Here is a 22,023-nt window from a genome sequence, read left to right on the forward strand (position 1 = left end):
TCAATAATTAATAATAAAAAATATATGTATATAATAATATTAATGATCACTGATTTCCGGGACAAAAGGCATCCCGCAAGGGGTCATGTCGGGACGGCCCCAAAATTGATCCAGAAGCGGGACGTGCCGGAAAATCCGGGACAGCTGGCAAGCCTACTTCGGCCCCATTAATGTTTCAATTCAAAGGATCCATGGCTGGAAATAGGTACCTTATTGGTACCTAGCCATAATACTGAACACAAGCTGAATCATGCATACATACTACATGCATATATACTGCACTCGCATGTACATTCAATAGAACCTCTTTTACGCTTGACTTCGGTCCGCGTATTAGTTGTATACCAAACACACTTTTTCCAAATAACTAGTATCCTGCTTCGAAGTAGTTAATAAAAATAATAGCTTTTGTGGTTAGTTATTATAAAACTCTCGAAACCTTAAAAATAAGTATCCATAAAAGGTTATATTGAAGAAGGATAAGAGAAATAAAAAGACCAAAATAAAATATCTATATGTGTAGGTATTATTTATTTATGTACCTTTAGGGCATTAAGACTAGGCCAACCCAATAAAATTTCTATGCTACACTAGATAAAATCCTTTATCTAGTGCAACATTGTATCTCCTCTGTCATTATATTAGTTTTCTCAATAAAGTAAAAAAAAACGATAAAAATGTGATTGTGGCGCTAGTGAGTCGGGAGCGCTATACTAAACGCTAGTGTAAAATATAAACTATGGGATATTGGCTGAAACCGAACCTTCTGGCTCGGCAGGTAATTTTTTTTATTTCACCCTAAGGGGTCGTCAACAAATTATGTAACGTAAAATTCACGATTCAAAACGTAAATAAGATCGCAAACTTTGTTCGAACCCTCCTACTCCAGATTGCGTTACGTAATTTGTGGCCAACCTAAAAGTAAAATAAAAACTAGTTTCGACGGGTTGAAGCAAACCTTATGAATTTATTCCATCCCTTCTCCAAATCTTATGAATGAAACTAGATTTTAAAGCCGAATTGGAAGGCAAACATTTGAACTTTATGTACAAGGTTTATCTATTTACAAATTCAAAAATTTGAGAATAATCTCTTTTTTCTGCATATGATGTCTCGTTGAAATTTAAAACAGCTACACTCCGGTCTGCCGCGGCAATTAGTTTTGTTGAATCGAAGTCTAAACTGTAGATGGGAGACACCTTTTTCTGGGTGAAGTAAATCTAAAAAACAAAGTTCAAATTATTAATAGGTAATATTGTTACATAAGATTCTATGATCGGGTTATAATGTGCTTTAACTCGTATTTATAAACTGTTGGGCAAAATTGCATATTATACATATGTATAGATTTTATATTTAATGATAATAAATAAATCATATATATTTTAAGTAATATATGCATATGATTATGGGATTACTATATACTGATCCCATCCTACTAATATTATAAAGGCGAAAGTTTGTGATTGGACAATTATTATGAAATTTGGTATTGAGGTAGCTGACACCTTGAATTAACACATAGGGTAAACCAATCTTTTTATGAGATACCCATAATATTTGATCTACAAGTCTAATAGTGAATGACGCTTTATAAAGTAGATGGCGCTACTGTGCATAAAAACACAAGTATTTTTTAAATAATTACGCGGGTAACTCCTCAGGGTGCAGCTAATAGTATATAACATTTGTAACGAGTGGCAGTAAGGGCATATGCTTTTTTATACTCACTTGCTGGTGGTGCTTCATATTTCGGACATCAAAGAGCACACATCGAGAATATTCTGCTGAGCCGACCACAACCGCTCTATCGCCGTCTGATTTCACGCAATATAATGTTGACTGGAACGGGTCCAACTGATGGAAAATCTGTGAATATTGAAATATATGCCAATTAGATACGTATTTGTTAAGGCGATTAAATTTATGGTTTGAATGAAATTATATTATTTTGTATAATAAATGATTGATTTTTGCTGAAAATATGAAAACGTGACACAATGTTCATTTGATTTAAACTAAAAGGTTTTGAAACATTGGCAACTAGCCTGTTAAAAACGAGTAATAAAAATAAATTCGGCAAAAGTAATGACAGCTGAATCAAACAATTAGAATTTAAAATTGATTTTCAGTTAGTGTTGTATTCATATTGTACAATGTATTCTGTATTCTCTACTAACCACTTCATGAGTGCGAGTGTCTATGAGCTGCAATGAACCAGAATGAGTGACATAGACAATAACATTCTCATTGTGCCACTGCACATCTCTCACCACATTTCTGGATTCACTTTGTGTCATTATTACTTCTCCACTGAAATTGAAAAATGGTACCTATTACAAAATGTAATATTTGTATGATAAAACTGGCCACATGATCAGACTTCTTTGTCCTACCAATTGGACGACATGAATTAAATGACACAATGTTCACTGTGCAGGACAGTTAAGCTCAGTCAATATGGCTCACTAGAACTACTTTTGCTATTGAGACCATAAAAGATACGTAACTATATTAGATAATGTCTTGTGGTTTGAAACATTAGGTTTATATAGAGATAGTTCGTTTCAATTCAACACTAGTGATTGCACGAATTTTTCACATTAATTTCCCACATTTTTCAACTAAAATGTGGGAAATTAACAGCTCTTTCATATGTAATGGGAAATGTTCATTTTCCTTAAAAATGTCGATAGGATCGCACCCGCCAAAATTCGTGCTAGCAGCACTGGAGTGTGAAAAGTGAAATAATAGAAATCCCTCTGTCCAGTCTTTATATCTTTGAGATCACAAAGCCCTACAAACTAAATTATTGAAATATGTACAAAAATGCACCTACATGTTGACATCAATCAAAATAGGCTTACTGTTTTCATATAGTCCTACTATTAGCCTGTCATTCATGGAGTTGCACTGAATGCAGCTGACACCTCTTCCATTTTCTATTTCAATGTTCCTGCAATCTATGTGACCCATTTCATCTATAAAAAATAAATCAATTTGTGTAAGTTGACAACCTTCGTGGTTTAATAGTTAACATGTTAACATGCCTGTCCTAGCAGACATAAAAACCGAAACCTCCTGAGTAGTTTAAGGAGGTCCGGGTTCGAGCCCAGGTCAGGTCAGGATGGAAAATGATCTTTTTCAGATTATTTGTTAGCCCCTGTGGTTAGCCCCAAAGTATTTGCTTTGGGACTAAAACAATCTGTGTATATGTAAAAAAAGTGTATGAGGGCAAGAATTTTATTCAGGGTGTTAGATCTTATATTACCTCAATAGGGTGAATGAAAAACATTTTTTCTTATATCTGGCTCTTATTCTGGAGAGGGTGATGACGCAAAGGCCAATGAGGCTGGCATAGTCGCACCAAGCAAGTGAAGACTCGACAAAAAATAGATTAAATAAATATATATAACTGGCTCAGTGAATTTGAATCAATATCCCATACAATTTCTATGATCTCTGCATGCATTTATATACCAATCAGTAAATGAATACAAAACAATAATAATATACACTAGCGGGCTGTGCCAGCTTCACTCAGGTAAAAACACCATTAATTATACATCGAAACCTTCCTCAGTAATCACACTATCTAACTTGACAATACATATAAGGACAAGGAAAGATACTTATTAAAAATAATATATAAAATCTCACCATCTAATGATCTTTGGGTATTATTGTCCAATTTGATACTAAACAGCTTCAAATTTGGACTGTAGTTGGAACCACTAACAACAATAGGGCAACCCTCTGTTTTGTTTATTAACTCCACAGCAGTTACTTCTAAAAGCCCATTGTCATGACAGTCAACAACATGGCATAGGAATTGTGGCATTTTTGCTATATCATTTGTGTGGTACAATGCAAAGCAGCCATCCCTGTTAAGCAAAATATAAATGCAATTTACATGTGAGTTTTACATAATAAATAAACAAATTTGTTTTATATTAGTCTTTTAATTTTAAAGTTTTTTATTCTGCAACAAAAAATGATGCAGTTACTTAAGAAATGAGAAGTAGTAAGAACTTCTTCTCTGTTGCATAAATACATTCCTATCCGTTGCAGTGACAGAATGCAACATATTATGTAGTGTAATTGAATTTAATTACTATGGAATAATTTGGTTAATTTTGGTGTTTAATATATGTAATATAATTTAAACTGCTGCAATGGTTTAAATATTTATGACTACTAGCAAAACTCACTTATTACCTGTTTCCACATACCAGGAATTGATCTTTAAAAACAAATCTTGAAACATCATTTGTACGTACATCATCCCTTTTTACAGTTGGCACTTTTAACTTCCATGCCACTTTGTGACAGTTTGGTATCCCTTTTCTGTCTGATTTGTAAGCATGAAGTTCTGAACCAAAAGACACCACAAGAATCTCTGAATTGTGGAATTTAATCCAGGGCATATAATTTACATAATGATGAAGCAGCACCTGCAAATAATTGAATTAATTTTAATCAAATTTCAGAGAGCAGTGATCTGATTAGTGTAATTAACATTAAATGTGAGCCATTTCTTTGCATTAGAGAAATTTGAAGAACATTGTTATGTTCTTATTAAATTAAAGGTTAAATTAAAGCACAGATATATCACTTGTTAATGATATATCTGTGTACCTAGTAGGTACATACTGGATTACAGACTTCATCTAGGATGATATGTATCAATGGTCAAACTAATTAAGCCAAAGATCAAGCAAAGTGGGGGAAAAAGTAACAAAGAGAAGGCACCAATGCCCAACAGATGAAGTAATAGGGACAACACTGCTGGAGAAGGAGAATGATTATGTTGTGATAGTGATACTTCACACTATGACACTACTTAAATTGGTTACTAATAAAATTTTGATATTTTTATGTAGTAAGTATAGAATAGTAGTATCAAATAATAGTTTCACCTTGTTTTGGTATATCCCATTACACCAATTATATGATATTCTGCATCGGTCGTACCAAGTGATTGTGTCTGGCTTTCTGTAACAAATTGGGAAAAATGTTTAGTTTATCATAGAGCAATCGTTTTCTTTAAAAGTCTAAATGTAGAATCAAATAGTACAATAAAAGTAAATAGATAAGTACTATTCTATTTACTTTTTTATTCAATAAAACAAGATTGTACATTATAGTGTAAAAAAATACCTGTTTCCGAAGCTGTTAAATATTATTAACCCATGATGTTGTTGAGATCTCCAAAGAGTGTTATCATTTATAATTATTTTTCTTAAAAATTTGCAGGTTAACATAAGATTCCGCAACTCATTTTTGTTTAATTTGATAAAAATATATGACATAACCTCAGGGGGCAATGAAAGAAGAAAACTTTTAGCCATTCTGATGTTTATAAGTATGTAGTATGTATTAAGTAACTACAACACATCTCTAGTAGAAACCGTAAATTAATCACCATTCATTTTCATATAACAACACAATCACAACTTCACAACACAACACCGAATACATATTTTTCTCATTTTTTTGCCTTTTTTGACATTTTCGAATTTTTGATACAATCTTCCTTTCTTGTCAGTTGTCATTCTTGTTGTCAAGAATATTGAGTGAGGGGTGGTGTTAAGTGATGGTATGGTTCTGCGTTCTGCCCATTGGTTCTGCCAAGTTCAGCCGATGTTTTCCCGGAAGATTCTTTCTTCCTTGTTATTTCAAGTTTATACCGGTATGTCCAGAAATAATAATACAACACTAATTCCATGTACAACAACTAACAGAATTGAATTATGACTACACTAAAATACAGTTTCCTACACGGAAAAATAAACACAGGGTTTCTTAGATTCCTTCATTTTTCAGAAATCTAAATAAAACTTTCAAAAAATCCATAATAATTGCTACATGAAAAGAATTTTTTTTTGATTTTTTTTTAGATAAAAATTAAGTTCATAAAATACAAACACGTTCAAAATATGATCAACATATATTTTATACCTACTTATTACATGTATATAATAAGGTATTATTATTTTAAGAACATATTATTATATACAAAATACTATGAATTATTATGGACTAAGTTTACTATATTAAAGACAACGACGACGTCTGGCAATACGTTCAACACTAACTGCTGTTATGACCTCAGTGGCGTAGTGGTAAAGTGCTTGCCTTTGAACCGTGAGGGTTCGATCCCCGGTCGGGTCATGATGGAAAATGATATATTTATTTAATTTATTTATTTGTTACAAATCATGCATCAACATATCACGATTTTTACAAGCTTTTATTAAGTTTCACCTGTCTAATTGTCCTTCGTTCTCCTACTTCCAGTTGACCAGTTGACAGAGTTGAAATTTCCCACGTCGCTTCAGTTCATTACAGTGCATTATTATGCATGTATATAAGCATGATATGATCGTGCAGCCCGGATCGGCTCCAAACGAGGGAACTCCTCAGGTTTTCTCCGTATACTGCACGGACTTGGGTTTTATGTCCGGAATATAATATGTTAAATGCCATAAGCATTGAATTAGTACTCCTACTCCTACTAATTCCATGGCCATAAGATCTCTCTGACGACACTAAAAGCTTGTCAAAATGTAATTTTAGTAATAAACTTGTCTTATCAGTGCTCTATTAGTAGTAAGTAGTGCTTCATTGTCTAAGCATTCAATCATGACCCATCCATGACGTTTATTTGACGTTGACTTCATGTTTGACATTGACATAGGTATCTATCTATCTATTGCGCTCTCGCAACCGCAACACAACGCAGCAGAATCGTTTATTTTATTGTTTCGTTCGTTGTTTTATTCATCGGGTGAGCTCATTTTAAGAATTTGGATTTTACAGATTGGTAAAGAAGTATATATTACGTCGAAAGATCGCTATAACTCTTTGAAACCGAATTAAATTACAAACAAATCCACAATGAAATTCAAATAAAATTTAGAAAGAAACTGTTAACGGAGGAAGTGTTACATACATTTCAGTTATAAAATAATCAAGAAATGGATTTATTCAAGCATGGTAAGTCAAGTTGAAACTTAAAAGTGTTAAGATGGATTGGAAAATTATTGTTTACATTCTTAGGTGGCGAAAGAATCCATGAAGATGATAACTCGTTTATAATTGGTTTGCGAACTTTATCAAGGCCGTGTTCTCCCGTGCCTGGTACAAAAGCAAAAAGCAAGTGACACGTTAGGCGCGGTACTCGGTGGGTGGATGTCGATAGTATTATAATCTTATCGCTTATTATGTTTTGTATTTTGCGTTTTATATCCCAATTCATGAGTCACTAGGTCAGTTCGAATAGCTCGCTCGTCGGGTCTGGACACTTTGTCCGTATTGATCTTGAATCGTACTCGTCGCGAAATATCCTATGTGATTTGTGTTATTCTTTTCATAAGCAAAATGTAATCAGTGATAAACATTTAAACATTGCATTGTTTCATAATTCTAAGTAAAGATTTACAAGTGAGTTGACAAGCTGAACATAAAAAAATCTTTTACAATCTATTTTAGTTGAAAATTGTATTGCAATTGACTATCAATATATGCTTTATTATCAAAATTAAATGTTATAGATGCCATTTACTTCCTTTGAGGGTATTTTCTGCAGTTGAATGTCTTGATTGGTTTGTTTTTGTGAAAGGTAATTGCTGAATTTCAGTCAAATTGAATAAATAGTTTCAGTGAGTAAAATGCATATGAGAACCCTGGTAGTGATGTAACTTTTTGTTTGTAAATGTGTAATGTGAAAGAGAAATATCTTATATATTGGTTTTGATTTAGGTATGAAGGGGCCATCAAGACCAGCACCAGCAGCCCCAGGGCTCAGAGTTAACCGCTATTCTCCTGTCACCAACTGGAATGATGATCCATTCGGAGCAGATGTATTTGAGCCCACACCTTTTACACAAAAGAAAAAACCACCACCTCGCCCTCCTCCGCCAAAAGTGAATAAGCAACCAGATATTCCTGCTAAACCTTCACATTTTATTAGAAGACCAACAGTACTTTCTTCGTTGATGACTCGAAAAAAAAATTCAGGAAATAATACCTCCTCTGAGCCAGCACAGACTGTGGTGTTTACAGACTACAGCGGTGACCTTGATACTCATAGAATGTTTCCTAAATGTGAACCTAAGAATGTGCAAACTGGTGCACTGATAGATTTGTCATCTCCTCCAAGTTCACCCACATTTACTACCAGATCTAGCAGTGATGGACTCAGTGTTGACAGTTTTGGTTCTGATGCCACTACATCCACAAATCAACATCATGCCAATAATGGCAATGCATCCCAAGCTGAAAGTGGATTTGAAGATGATTTTGATTTATTTTTGAACACTAGAAAACCCGTGAAAGAGGATACCTTGGATGATTTTAGTACAATAGACCCGTTTTCGCCTTTGCCGGCGTCAAATAAGCCTCCAATTTCAAAAAAACCTGTATTCAGTAGAGATATTTATGATTCATCTAGTGGCCAATCAGTTGCTCGGTTGAAGGGCCCCACGATTATCCGCGCTAAGCCAGCAAGACCTAAACCTCCTGATAATTCTGCACTGCTGAAGAATACTTTCAAATCAAGTTTTCCAGTTGCATCGATGAGTTTGAACACTACAACTCCTATACAAAAAATCAGTAATAGCTTTGGCGATAATCATGTAAGTACACTTTTTACTCTTTTTGTTTTCATATTATACAGTCCTTGAAACAATAGACCATTGCAGTCATAATCTACTAATTGTACCTAATTAGCCTGACATGACTAATTGGAGTAATTTCCAGAATTATCTTTCTGATGTTTGTTCATTTTCTATGACCAATGATGTGCAAAGTTAAAATTTTTACATAAACTAAGTTTATGTATTTTTGGTCAAAAATTATGTTTGTACTCATAATGTACATATAGTAATTAAACTATGTATGGCGTGTGGTGTGGTTACGCCATAGAATAAGACCACTCCACTTTCTTCTGTGGATGTAAAATAAACATTTGTAGAAAAAAGAAATGAAGCAGTATGGTTTCCGTGGACCGTCACATTGCCTTACGTTCGTATCCATTATAGTAACAGGCAGTAGCACTTTACCATGAAATTGATTTCTTCTTATACTGGATCTGCGATTAGCGTTTACGTCGGCAAACTTATGTGCGACGTAATCGATTTAACACGAGTTAATTAACGCTTGATTTTTCTTTTGTTGTCATGGGTGAGTGTCTAATCGTAGCAGAATTTGCTAAGCCAAAATAGTTCTTCAATAGTAGCCCTTATTAGGACGCAATAAGTGCTACTATTGTCATAATATAATGACATATCGTAGAACTGAAATCATGGTCAGATCAGCTACGATGTCATGATAATTCGCCGTGTGCGAATATTGAATGTGGTTTTGCAACTAACACAAACTGTGCCTAATTGTATAACGATCTAGTAGGTATACTGAAATATTAATTAACACATAGTTACGGTTTTAAGGGCATATGAATTTGCTGCGTTTTGTTAATTTTGGTCATGGCTTTGTTAATGATCGAAGATTTAAATTATATTCTTGTCTCTATACGTAATTTTAAGAATATTTTGTACCAAATGATTACTTATACTGACAGCTTATACTAGAACAAGTGAGAAATCAATCTCTTGGTAGTCGTACTAATGGTTTTTCTCATTTGTTTGACAACACTTCGAGAATTAGGATATGTTTTAAAATGATATATTTCTTGTTTGTTTATAATTTATAACGATGTCGTATAATTGCATTACCTTATCGGTCATCACATTACTACATAGTGTAATGCAATGGAAAATTGCAATTGTTCTTTTCTTGCATGCATATGACACTATATATTTATACATCTATACTATTATTATAAATAAGTAAGCGTTTGTGAGTTTGTATGTAAAAAAAAGTTTTTTCGTAAATACATACTACACAAATATAAATAACTACTTATTTGTTACGCTTTCTCTGCTCAAGGTGAATAGGAGGTTTCGGGCACTTACGGGTTTTAATGAACGGTTTGAAATTGACGACAGCGACAATGTCATGGAACCGTTAGAACGAAGATTACAACCGAAAAAATAGTTATAAAGAATACGGCAAACAACAGATTTTCACAGTAAAACATATATGAGTTTGTAATAGGTATTTTTTTTTATTGTCCACAAAAACTTATTTATACAGATAGAGAGCTACTCTAATGTATACTTTGTAGTGATACTGATTATTCTTATTCCAGAATTCGAAACTCTTGGGCTGGGACGTCGAATTGACTCGAGATCGGGAGTCGTCGCCACCAATGCCAAGTATACCTCCCCCTCCCCCGCCGCCCGTGGTCGACGATGACCTGCCCTTGGCATGGCCGGACGACTTGCCGGAGGAGTTGGCCGACGAGTTGCCAGACTTGCCTGGGCTGGATCCGCCCTCACACCCTACCGAACTAGAGGAACCGTACGCAATAGCTCTCTTCGATTACTTCACGGATCATCCAGATGACTTGTGTTTTTCGGTAAGTGTTTTTTAAACTTTAATACCTATATATTCAAATAAAATTTGGCATTTACCGGAACTATTTTGTTGGCATTCTTCGCTCGCCGTGTCGTCATGGAAGCATAGGAAAAGTTATACCTATGAGCTGGACTTGTCCAAAAACTATATATATTAATCAGTTTGTTTCTTGCGTAACTAGGTACATTGTCAATTTCTTCACAAACCTAAAAAGTATTGAATGCTCTGTTTTTTCAGTAACAATAAAGGTAATGTTGATCACCTATCTGGAGCTCACCGACCTCATTTTAATATAGTGAAGATTTATTCTGACTACCCTATTAAAATCACAACGTTAGCAGATATTATTGTTTAGATTTAGATTCATTTGCAGTATGATTCTTGCGGTAGTTGCAAGTGTATTGAACTCCTAGGTTGACGACCCACTGAGTCACGCTATAGGTACCTTGCATATTTAATTACAATATAATTTTATCAGAATACATAAATAGCCGCATCTCCTACTTTCATTCGGGGTAATGTTCTATATACTATTATAATTAAAAAATAATAATAATATGTAAGTTATTAGCTCAGATACATCCAGGATACTAGTTGATGATTAATGATATTAATCTTATTCAAGCGAATAAAGATTGAACCGTAGAATCAGAATCCTCTCAATTGATAGAAGGGACGTCCGTGTCCTGTCGCGAACGCCCATTTTATTGCGCAAACTATTTATCAATACATCACTACTGGGTTTATTGTATTCTCCGGTTGTTTATTTGATCCCATCTTTATTGGTTCAAACTTGTTTGTTGTTCATTGCAATTTTTGTTTTCATATTATGTCTTGTGTCACTTGCAAATCAAAAATGTACCTTGCTCGCTATTTGCCAGAATATTTTCATTACTTGAAATTAAATTGTATGCTCCCATCGATCACGCAATTGGTAATGTTTTCAGGCATAATTTTGGTATATTATATAAGATATATGTGAGGGTTTTTTCTCCTTAACTCCTATATTTATCAGTTATTATGCATAATTATCAGTTATTATACATAAGTTTCTTTTGGAACTAACGAAAGACCATGTAACAAAAATCCTTATAAAATCAATTAGAAAAAAAAGTCCATCTTCATATCCAATTTTCTCAGATATGTTTTCAAATATCGATTGGTAGTTGGTATACGCAGTGGCATGAAGCCAATAACACGTCTATTTATAGAGCCAATAAGTTGGTGTAAGTTTTCTTTGTAAAGAATCGGCTATCGCCACTTATCAAGTTCAAGGACTGCACGTTGATTCATTCATGTTTTTCATTTAAAATCTCTAAGTAGACTTGATGAATCCAACCTTTACCTTTACGTTCCGCGTTAGAATTGCCCACCGTCCGCTTTATACTGGCAGGATAGGTTTTTAATTCAAAATTAATTAGGCGACTTATACCTACTGAAATGTGCAGCACATGGAATTAGTAGGTACTCCGTTGTACGAAGTACTTACTAAATCCATGGTGCTGCATTCATGAAGTTATCATAAAGTAAGGTACTGTTAAAGAGACTGGTTCAGGGTGACCTCGAATACTACCTTGCTATTTTATGATTTATTTTTAAGTACAATGAAAGCTTAGAACGAAAGTAACATTTGTGCTAATGTTCTTTCGAATTTTGAGATAAGGAAAAATGGCATCATTTGTCGGTTTTTACAGTAAATCTGTAATTCAGTATCGATCAGTCTAACATTTTTATTAGATAAGTAATTGAGCAGTTTTCTAGTATTGATATTGCAATGTGATTTCATGGCGGGTGTCGAAACGTCCTCAGTTTCCTAACAAAACGTGACCGGCGCGGTGCTCGGTGCCGCATTGCACGGACGCAGCTAATCTTATTAATTTCTCCAGCTTCTTATGTGATTGTTATTATATGAATAGCTCTTGCCTCTGAATTGTGTTTTGAAGTAAATGCCACAAGGTTGTAAAATAATTGGAGCGTGATATGCGCAATAATGCAATGGGTAAATGTTTCGAATGAGGACGCGGCTAAGGTGATTTTAACGTTTAGAGATGATGTAGGGACTATATGATGTTTCTAAATAGCTCAACTATTTAGGAATAAATAATCTTTTCATTCAAAATTGATATCATAAGTCTTTTCCCAGAGTGTATGTATGTATGCGTATGTTTATTCGCTCCTTATATAATTTTATCGTTCCGTAGATTCTTTAACAATGCAAGTGACCATGACATTCTTGCATCTAAATAAAATTAGTTGCAGATTTGCAAAGTCACTTTAATTGTATCATTAGACTATGTATTGCATTATAGTATCATACTATTATTCTTACGTCTTTTAAAGACGGTCTTTATGACCTGAAAAAAAAACAAACGTTTTGTAGTTTAATTTGTTTAATTTTCTTGGATCAAAGTTGTCAGTTTATTTCTAACATGGAGATTATGACATTTGGGGATTTGGAGGTTTAGGAGCTCAGTCTATTCACATTCAATCTTTTTATAATCTGATTTCGACCAATGTATATTACCTATACTATAACTTCATCCAACATAAAACATGTGGAGTGTCGATGCTGACGCATTGTGTGTTCATGTTTTTCGCAAAAGAGCCGACCATCTGCTGTGACGTTTCAGGAATACTGAATGTGGCGTTGTTATCTGCGATATGTGATATTTGAAAACATTTTACATAAATCGTTCTTCTGAATTTTCAATTTTAGATATTGTTAATGAGCTGTCATCGAGTAGGTGTATCTTTATCGACGAGCACAGGAACTTGATATCATTATCAAAGAAACTATTCCATTAGCAGCAACAACAGCTGTTAATGGGAACGAATTTTATGTTATTTTTTTAGGCTTTTTGGTTGATCGCCTGTTATATTCATCTAATAAAAAAAATATATCGATCAAATTATTTTTATTAGAATATGCCTGAATGATTTTTGTTGACGCCGTCAACACAAAAACGTATGAATACTGCATTTAAATGAAATTTGTAGGATACGAGAATGAAACCTGTAAACACACTACCTGTCCAATATAACTTCTACAACTGTGTACTGCAATAAATATATTTAATTTGATTTAATGAATAGTCATTTATTTATACATAAATAAATTATGTTTTAAGGTATGGGCCATACTTTTACCAGTGTAATCTTTATAATGTACTTTTACTTCACACTGTTTCATTGAGTAGTACTAATATTCATTACTTCTTTAAAGATTGTGCACTATGGCCTCAGTGCTTCATTTAGTATTCAGATTGAAATAGTATCATGCGAAGGCCAATATAATTAGCGCGATTGATCACACCTAGCTAGGACTTTGAACTTAGTTTGATACAGACTTTACAGTAAGTACAGTATGTATCCGGAAATATGCGTCGATAAACAAGGGTCCCCGCAATCGCTATATATGTGCTAAATAATGTTATATTTAAATTCGTAATAATTGTTTACTCGGTCTCGTTGACTGATAAAACTTTCCTAAATTACGTGTAAGTTCTCTCTGCTAAACGCTCAAGTTTCCTCAGGTTTATTATAGCGAAATTACCAGCTGGCCATTCACTAGAAGTTTTTATCGGTTTTTGTATAACAACGATTACTAGTTAGAAATTGCGTGGTTCTTGTTATTCTTTCTTTTTATAAGATTGTACTTCCAGAAATTATATATTTTTGTCTTATGTCCAGCCAGCTGCCAGATAAAATGATTGAGGTCTGCTTTTTGCAAATAACAAAACGAATGCCTTTGTTTTGGTTAACCAGCTTGGTAAGCTTTATCTTATCATTGACAGACACTTCGTCTGATGCGTAGTTTTATCACATGTTATAATAAATGTGCGCATATAATGACACTAATCAATTTTAATATTTATCGGCATTATCGCATATCATCAAAGTAATAGATTTCTCAGTTATTTATAAAATTTTAAATAAAAAATTCACAATGAGGCAGTATATATTTCTTATAAAATATTGTTATAACTATATTTTTTTAAGATATAGATATGCGGAGAGTTAATACGTAATGCTACCTACTGCGATCACACGAATGCACGTTCGATGTCACGTCACCGCGAATTATATATTTCTTTTTATTTATTCTCCAGAATTATAACCTATTGTTCTAAATTTTTGTTGAAATTACGATTTTATTTTGCTATATTTAGACAAAAACTTGTAATTGACAATAAGGTGACACACTCGGTTATCTGCCCGATTAGATACGAGTTCATGTCCGGCTTTACGGCCCAAGACTTAAAGAAGTTTGTCATTTTTGTTTTAGTTTAGCACCGATATATGTATACAATGTTATTGTAAATTCACAAACTGTTAGCTTTTTTAGGTATTTAGAAAACTTCATTATGAATGGTACTTCATTATGAAAAGTGGTCACCGCAGCCCATGAGTGCCTTTTTTGGGCACGGTACGGTAAAGAGCAACAATTACGATATATTTTAGGTTGGATTTGTGTCCATTGCTGGACAAAGGCGGGTCTCTATTGGTTCCCCTATTTTTTATATTACTAATTTAGACACTTACTTAACATAACAACAGACATACACAAACTTTTTCCTTACAATTTTTTCGAACGTTTTTATTATTCTTCATTTAGTACAGCCTATTTATTATTACCCTAAGATTTTACCGCCGTTCATTTACTTCCCAAATTAGTCAGTAATCCAAATAATTTATTACATCTAATATTCATACTGGTTTAAGTATGTTTCTGACTAAACGATTAAGTACAAAAGTATAACGTATATAGTCGTCCTGTCATCTTTACCAAGTTTTACCCGTAAGAGTGGAGACCATCTATTAGGAGGCGGCATACAATGTTCGACCCAGTTCCACTTCGACACTATCCTATTATTTTATTTCAATTTCCAGGCACACTCGAGAATCAAGTTAATACGCAGAGTGGACCACGAGTGGCTATACGGCAGCTTGCACGGGGACGAGGGTCTCTTCCCTTCCAACTACGTGGAAGTGAAGGTGCCTTTACCAAATGAATCCGCTTCAGTGCACCGTCTCGGTGTGGCCACGGCGCTGTACGACTTCAGTCCGCACCAGGCCGGCGACCTGCCCTTCCGGGCCGGAGACTCCATCGCCGTCTTCCACAAACTCAGCGACGAGTGGTACTTCGGTGAGTGCAATGGCGTCAAAGGACAATTCCCAGTTAATTACGTTCAAATGAAATAGTCATAATCATCGCATCACGAAATCGATGCGACGTGCACGAAGACTGATGTCGACCATATCACAATCCATGTATTTACAATATTAAATTCCTCCATGATATGGCAGACTAGACGCACTTTCCCACTTTTTGATACAAATTTAAATTGTTAAAAGGAAATTACAAGTAAATTAATTAAATTGTGACTTTGAAATGACTACCTGCTTAATTGTGTCTAATTACTAAAACCAGACAAAATATGTGAAGCCATTAAGTTGTACAATTATAAATTTGTGTATTCGCGCCGTTGTTGCCATAATAACGTTACGTATATAGGTATTCACTAAGCTTCTAGCATTTGAGTGTTGTCACTTGAAGTTATTTTGTATTTTAATATAATCACTGCAAGCTAGGTGAATGAATGACTGAATTTAATATATGTATAATAGAGCTTGTAAAATATTGTCCCATAATAGAGTATTAATATATTTTAGAAGTAATGTTGTGTAATATAGTTAAAAATCGATCTGATCATTAGTTTATAAGTAATTAATTCTCTTATATAATTTGCATATTTTGTCGTCGACCAAATAATAGTTACAGTATCCATATACTTTTGTATCTAAAGTGTGGCTTACTGTGTCATCATCTACTTCAGCTGTATTATTCAGCAGCCTGTTGCGCTTATAGCTGCGTAGTATGTGTATGTACTAATTGCGTCGGTAAGATGGCAGTCACGACTATATAACAATATATAAAGTAACTTCTCCATTATCTCACTATGTTGGGCCACAGAACATGCCACTGTTATTTTTTTTTTAATGTAATATAATGTTTTTTATTGTTAGTTCTGTTTGTGTCATTTGTTATTATTAAGAATAATTTTGGTGGGACCATAATGTTAAGTGCCTTAAGTATGTTTGTATATGGCGAATTTATTTATGTAAAAGAATAAAAATAGATGCAATATGAAATATACACATTTTTTTATTTAGTACACACCTTGGGCATGTCGATCAGTGACCATTACAATAAAACATGTAAGTATATTTTCTTCACATTAGTGAGATTTAATATTTGAACAAAAATAATCTATAGGTACATAAAATATTTACAATTCCTTAGATTACAACTTAATGTCAACATACCCTGTTCGCTTTTCAACCGTTGCTTTGAACAAAACAGTTCATAACTTGTTGATGGCAAGACTTTACCATTGCCAGTGCATAAGAAATACCAAACATAAAATTGTATATTTTGAGATATGCGTAAATGGCGAAAATCAGTTTGGAGTTCGTGAAAACTTCTCATCCACAACATGTTGAAAAGGGAAAAGAGGGCGAGGCTTCTAATGTAGAATACATACAACAATATATATACTCCACTAATTAACTATAATAACACAGTACCGAACATTTCCCTAACACAATGTTTGTCTAACAATTTCTGTCTTGCCTATGGCGTCCCATACTAATTTCCCCTTCAAGACATTCAGGTACAAATCATAAACATGTTACTTAGATAGCTGTTCAATCTATTTTTATAATAATATTTCCAGAACAGTAAAGGAGATTAGAATGAATTTGAGAGTTATTTACAAGTGCAATAAAAATGAGTGAACATGTATCACATGTCAGTGTTTAGTGATCGTTCACGGACAAACACATAACGAAACTAGTGTTAAGTCATTTACCGGTTTGAAACAGTTCATATTGTAACATAATCAAAAATCTTTAGAAACTAATAAAATTTATTAAGTAAAACTAATATTTTTTCTAAAGAAATTACACTTTGTACAAATTTAAGATCTATAAATGTATATACATATACATATAGCTTTAGGAACCGTAGTTAGGTATTAATCAAGAAAAAAATGTAAACATAACTATCAGATAAAAGGTATCTTAAGTAATGTCTAACTTGGGAACCTAGATCTAGAGGAAATATTGCAAAATTAAATTCGATTGTTATAAATCTTTGGCCAGACGACCAAATAATCATGAATTCGGTAAATATCAAAACATTCCGTGCCAGCACCAAACAGGCGGTATCCAACTGCAATTCTTACAACTTATGATGTACGTACATTATACTCTGCCAAAATATGTCGTATATAGTATTAGTAATAATAGTAAAAAAATCAATTTTGTATCAAGTATTTTACTATTATTATATATTTGATACAAAATTGTTTTTAATAGAAGTGACTTTTAAAATATTAAAGATTCACCAGGTTTTATAAAAATACACCGACATTAGCAAAAATTATCTCCAATACATTTTGATTGCATCTACAGATGTTCAACATTCTACTGGAAAAACTGGTCATATCTAATTAAATAGTTGATAGTATTACAATACAAATATAACATGTTTTCCAGAGTACCATCACCGTTAGATCATTTTGAGTAACCTTAGAGATAATTTTACACATTAAGTTAACATCGCTTTCTTAAACAAACTAAGCTTGCAAATTTCATAATGTGGCAACTATACACAAAAAGCGAATAACACCACTTATTTGTCAATATTAGAACATTTTTTATTATTTACACATAGCTAGCAAAATTTAATTATTTTACTTGACAACAAGCTACACCTTGCCTGTTTTGACTCTGCATCCAATCTGTTCAAATATAATAATAAAGATGTATTATGTAAATTTAATTGATAGCATAACCTAAACGATTGGATAGATGTTAAACTTTTATATTGTAGAATGATTAATTTGTAAGTTCAATTAATTAGTAAACACTGTAAGACGAGTTTGTAGTGCAAAATCTACATAAATATTTTCTACTTTAGTTCATACATAACAGGGTAACATGGATATATACGTAAGTTTCGATCGATATGATGGCGGATGCGTGTTTTTTTATATTTACAAATTGTACAAGCCAGTAGCATTGGCTATTTAATCCGGCCGGTATATTGGTATTTTAGGGATGAACTCTATAAGAAGTACATACTCCATCATGGAAGATGAGTCGCAGTGCTGCTTTGTGAGGCGCCAGCGAAGACCCAGCTTATTGTAAAGTCGACTGTTTTCCCATTCTAACAATTTATTCAAAGAATGTTGTGTCTGAAAAAACATAAAATATTCTAATTAAAAAACATGGCAAAGGATATTTATATAAGTAAAATAATGTTGGAACTCCACAATAGGGAGAATTGGGCACTTGTCGTAATCTATTAGAATCTATTAGTTCCTTCCTAATGGGTAAAACTGGAACCTTATAATGCCTTTACTTGATTCTTCACTCGATTCAATCACTTGATTGTCACAAACACGTAATCCCTATTTCACCCTCTTTCGATTGGAATTTCCAGAGATTGGCACAGTCGTTTTATTGCCGTATCAAGAGAGCGGGATAAGCAAAAATTGTACAATTTTCAATATATATAATACATATACCCCTATTTCACCCCGTTAGGGATGGAATTACCAAAAATCCTGTTTTAGCAGAAGTCTCCGAATCACAATCCACCTTCCTGCCAAATTTCATCTTCATGGGCTCAGTAGTTTTTGAGATTTCGTGATGAGTTAGTGTTTTTCACTTTAATTGACTGAGCGAGCGAAGCAAGCAAGATCTACAAATCAACTTGGGGCAAAAATACATTTTATGTATGTTTGTAATGAGATTACTTTCGAACTGTTGGTCTGATTTTGATGAATTTTAAAATGTATGTTGGATCTGCCAATAGAATTTTCAAGTTCAACAAAATCGGTTAAGTCTTTTGAAAAATTCACAATTTTGTAAAAATGTATTGAGTTCACGAAGTCTAAGTTCGCGGCGAACAACTAGTATATTTAGATTTGGCACTCACCCTTTTACTAAGGCATATGACTGGCCAGAGAGAGCATCCTAAAGTGCAGCAGCAGCAAACGCACCCACAGAATAGCCACTTGACATTGACAGGTAATGTTTTCTTCAAAACACTGTTGATCCGCGCTACCGTCGCCTGGTACTCCTCAGGTGCCACGCGGGATTGTAGTCCGGAGGGGAACTCTGTGTTGAACCGGTTGCTGAGACCAAAACTGAAACAGGAACAAGGGTTTTTAATTTTAAAACAGATACTCTTTTGGAAATAATAACTAGCTGTTGCTCACAGTGCCACCTGCGGTATCATGTTTGACCATGGGTCATGGAATGTATTATATTCTTATTTTCATCAAAATGGGTCCAGAGGTTTAGCAGTAAATTGCAATATACAAACTTTTACATTTATAATATTAGTATGGAGTCCCTTTCACCTCTGCATGGTCCCGGTTGCATTTGAGGCTGTGATGCCACAAAGCCACTGGGGTCAGCGTAAAAAATAACCTTATAATTTTGAAGATTTGGCTGTGATTTTACAACCAACACCTACCTGACCTGCTATTGTTAACTATCTACTGTTTAGGCAGTGTGCCTAATCGCCTCATATGACATCTACGGGAGGATATGAAGTGGTCCTATTCTAAGGCTGAACCACATGCCACGTAAGCAGGTTTAGCAGTAAAAGTGCAACAGAAAAACTTTCATGAATGTCTGCTAACCCTTCAGCTATATTACATGTAGTATTTTGAGTCACAAAATAAAATTATTGCAGCTAGGTTATCCATTTTTAGATGTATGACTCAACATGTGAATAATTTGTAGCTTTTGGCCAGATTTGTGTCTATTTGTCAAGTCTTTGAAAATTGCTAATTCTCAAGTGTTAATCGATCAAGCAGTTCAATAGAACCAATTCCTCAAGTCTTAAAAAATTAACATCTAATATTTCCATTTTATGGCGGTATTTGTAAAAGTTATGTCAAAATCCTTTATGAGGGTGGAATAAAATATATAAAGTTTGTAAACTTTTCCTTATTAGGATTGGATAAAATATGATAGGTGTAAAAATTTTCATGAATTTTATAATTTAAGTTTTTTATTTTTCCACTTGAACTCTGATTGTAATAGTTTAGAGTTATCACTGAACATGCAACCAACATGAATCAACATGGAACTGATTGCAGCAGTAATCTGTACTTTGATATGTAAACAAAGTGTTATCAGTTCTCCAAGCATTTGTGTTGTTCATACATCTCCTGTTTAGTGATACAGATATACACTTTATGAAATGAACTCATTATGAAATAGTCAGGTACCCTACCAGAAAAGTTATATCAGCCTCTTGCCCAGCTGTTATTTACCTGCTAATGCTATAAGTTCCTCAATTATATCTCTAACAAGAGAATCATATGACGCACACAATCTTCTAATTTAAAGTTGGCGCCAGGTCAATACCCCAACACAAGAAACATGCTCAATGCCACAGAAGGCAGACAACAAAGAACTGAATAGCCTTGTCTCTATCGACATTACGTAGATCTCACAAGTTGGTAATCTGCGACATGTGAAGAAAACACTAATAGTACCAAATTATTCATAAATTACAGGGAAACCTTACACTGTCATGTTACCAGCTCCTCGAATGACGATGGGATCAGGAACTAACGTCACATGTGTCTCCTCTATATTCTCCTCGCTCTCCGTCTCGTCTGGATAAATTGCATCAAAATCTGCCATTTTATTTTAACACTAACTAAATTTAACAGTTTGATATATTATAAACACATAACAAACCACTGAAAGCTCTGTTTGTGAAATTTTATTGTATTCATGGAAGAGAAAAGTGACGTCCCATTTCATAAACAGTTTGATTTTTTATTCTGTTTGCTTGTCATTCATTTCTTCGTCTGGCTGTCAGGGCTTTCGGGCACAAGTGTTGCTATATGAAAACATCCATTTTATTGATTTTTATCGAAGCCGCGCGCGGAGCTCTTCGAAATCTATGATTTTTATTATAAAAACATAACTGTGATTTTTATGCGTAGACCACAGATATAAGAACATTATATACTTCAATGTAATGTTCTTAACTGTGGCGTAGACATATTTTTTGACATGATTTGATTGTATTGTTTGTAAAACAACATAGATTTAGAAGCCCCGCTATTTGCATTGCTTTTAAAAAGTAAGGGTAAGGTTAATCCGGTAAATTTTGTTACGTCCACGTACACGGCTAAATTGCAAATTTCAGTATTTGACTGAGCAATTTCAAATCGGGCGATACCGACCACCCAATGACCTTGAATTTTATATTTCCGGCCACACGACCCAATTTGATTGTTAATCTAATCAAATTGGGCGTAAAATTGAGTCGTGTGGAAGGGGTTTTAACAACCTCGTAAGGTTAAAGGTTGTTTTTGAACTAGGAGGATAAAATGGGGCTGCCCACCTTCCTTGCTGGTTATGGCAACAATTTGGCTATTTGTTTTTTTATTAGAAAAAACAAATAGCCAAATTGTTGTCTTTTTGTTTTTTCGAATAAAA

The 22,023-nt window shown here is 33.8% G+C and overlaps 3 protein-coding genes across 4 annotated transcripts; 1 reads left to right on the forward strand and 2 right to left on the reverse strand.

Moving 5' to 3' along the window:
* Positions 1-503: 503 nt before the first annotated feature.
* On the reverse strand, positions 504-5,529 carry LOC128678304 (uncharacterized protein). Its single transcript, XM_053759747.2, has 8 exons — positions 5,161-5,529; positions 4,920-4,995; positions 4,219-4,454; positions 3,661-3,884; positions 2,840-2,981; positions 2,181-2,313; positions 1,732-1,869; positions 504-1,220 (listed from the first exon to the last, which is right to left on the reverse strand). The coding sequence occupies exons 1-8, from the start codon at positions 5,349-5,351 to the stop codon at positions 1,056-1,058; spliced, it is 1,305 nt and encodes a 434-aa protein (XP_053615722.1). The 5' UTR covers positions 5,352-5,529; the 3' UTR covers positions 504-1,055.
* Positions 5,530-6,709: 1,180 nt separating this feature from the next.
* On the forward strand, positions 6,710-16,639 carry l(3)05822 (lethal (3) 05822). Of its 2 annotated transcripts, none has more exons than XM_053759437.1 (4): positions 6,710-6,999; positions 7,765-8,639; positions 10,214-10,483; positions 15,373-16,639. In XM_053759437.1, exons 1-4 carry the CDS (start codon positions 6,981-6,983, stop codon positions 15,682-15,684), a joined length of 1,476 nt encoding a protein of 491 aa, XP_053615412.1. In that variant the 5' UTR covers positions 6,710-6,980; the 3' UTR covers positions 15,685-16,639. The 2 variants fall into 2 exon arrangements, with proteins under 2 accessions (XP_053615412.1, XP_053615413.1); XM_053759438.1 differs by lacking the exon at positions 6,710-6,999 and adding an exon at positions 7,191-7,446.
* On the reverse strand, positions 16,631-21,373 carry LOC128678112 (uncharacterized protein). The gene is made up of 3 exons (XM_053759439.2): positions 21,098-21,373; positions 19,490-19,700; positions 16,631-18,743 (listed from the first exon to the last, which is right to left on the reverse strand). The coding sequence occupies exons 1-3, from the start codon at positions 21,214-21,216 to the stop codon at positions 18,576-18,578; spliced, it is 498 nt and encodes a 165-aa protein (XP_053615414.1). The 5' UTR covers positions 21,217-21,373; the 3' UTR covers positions 16,631-18,575.
* Positions 21,374-22,023: the final 650 nt, after the last annotated feature.

The sequence above is a fragment of the Plodia interpunctella genome, chromosome 19 (assembly GCF_027563975.2).
Source record: "Plodia interpunctella isolate USDA-ARS_2022_Savannah chromosome 19, ilPloInte3.2, whole genome shotgun sequence".
Lineage (NCBI taxonomy): Eukaryota > Metazoa > Arthropoda > Insecta > Lepidoptera > Pyralidae > Plodia > Plodia interpunctella.

Bases quoted from the DNA above. Each gene is read 5' to 3' on its own strand.
- LOC128678304 (XM_053759747.2), bottom strand. From the start codon at position 5,351: ATGGCTAAAAGTTTTCTTCTTTCATTGCCCCCTGAGGTTATGTCATAT. The intron at 2,982-3,660 runs GTGAGATTTTAT...TATTTTTTATAG, and splicing joins TACCCAAAGATCATTAGATG to ATGAAATGGGTCACATAGAT. The intron at 1,221-1,731 runs GTGAGTATAAAA...TTTGTTTTTTAG, and splicing joins ATATGAAGCACCACCAGCAA to ATTTACTTCACCCAGAAAAA.
- LOC128678112 (XM_053759439.2), bottom strand. From the start codon at position 21,216: ATGGCAGATTTTGATGCAATTTATCCAGACGAGACGGAGAGCGAGGAG. The intron at 19,701-21,097 runs GTAAGGTTTCCC...TTCCTGTTTCAG, and splicing joins GGAGCTGGTAACATGACAGT to TTTTGGTCTCAGCAACCGGT. The intron at 18,744-19,489 runs GTGAGTGCCAAA...ATGTTTTTTCAG, and splicing joins TCATATGCCTTAGTAAAAGG to ACACAACATTCTTTGAATAA.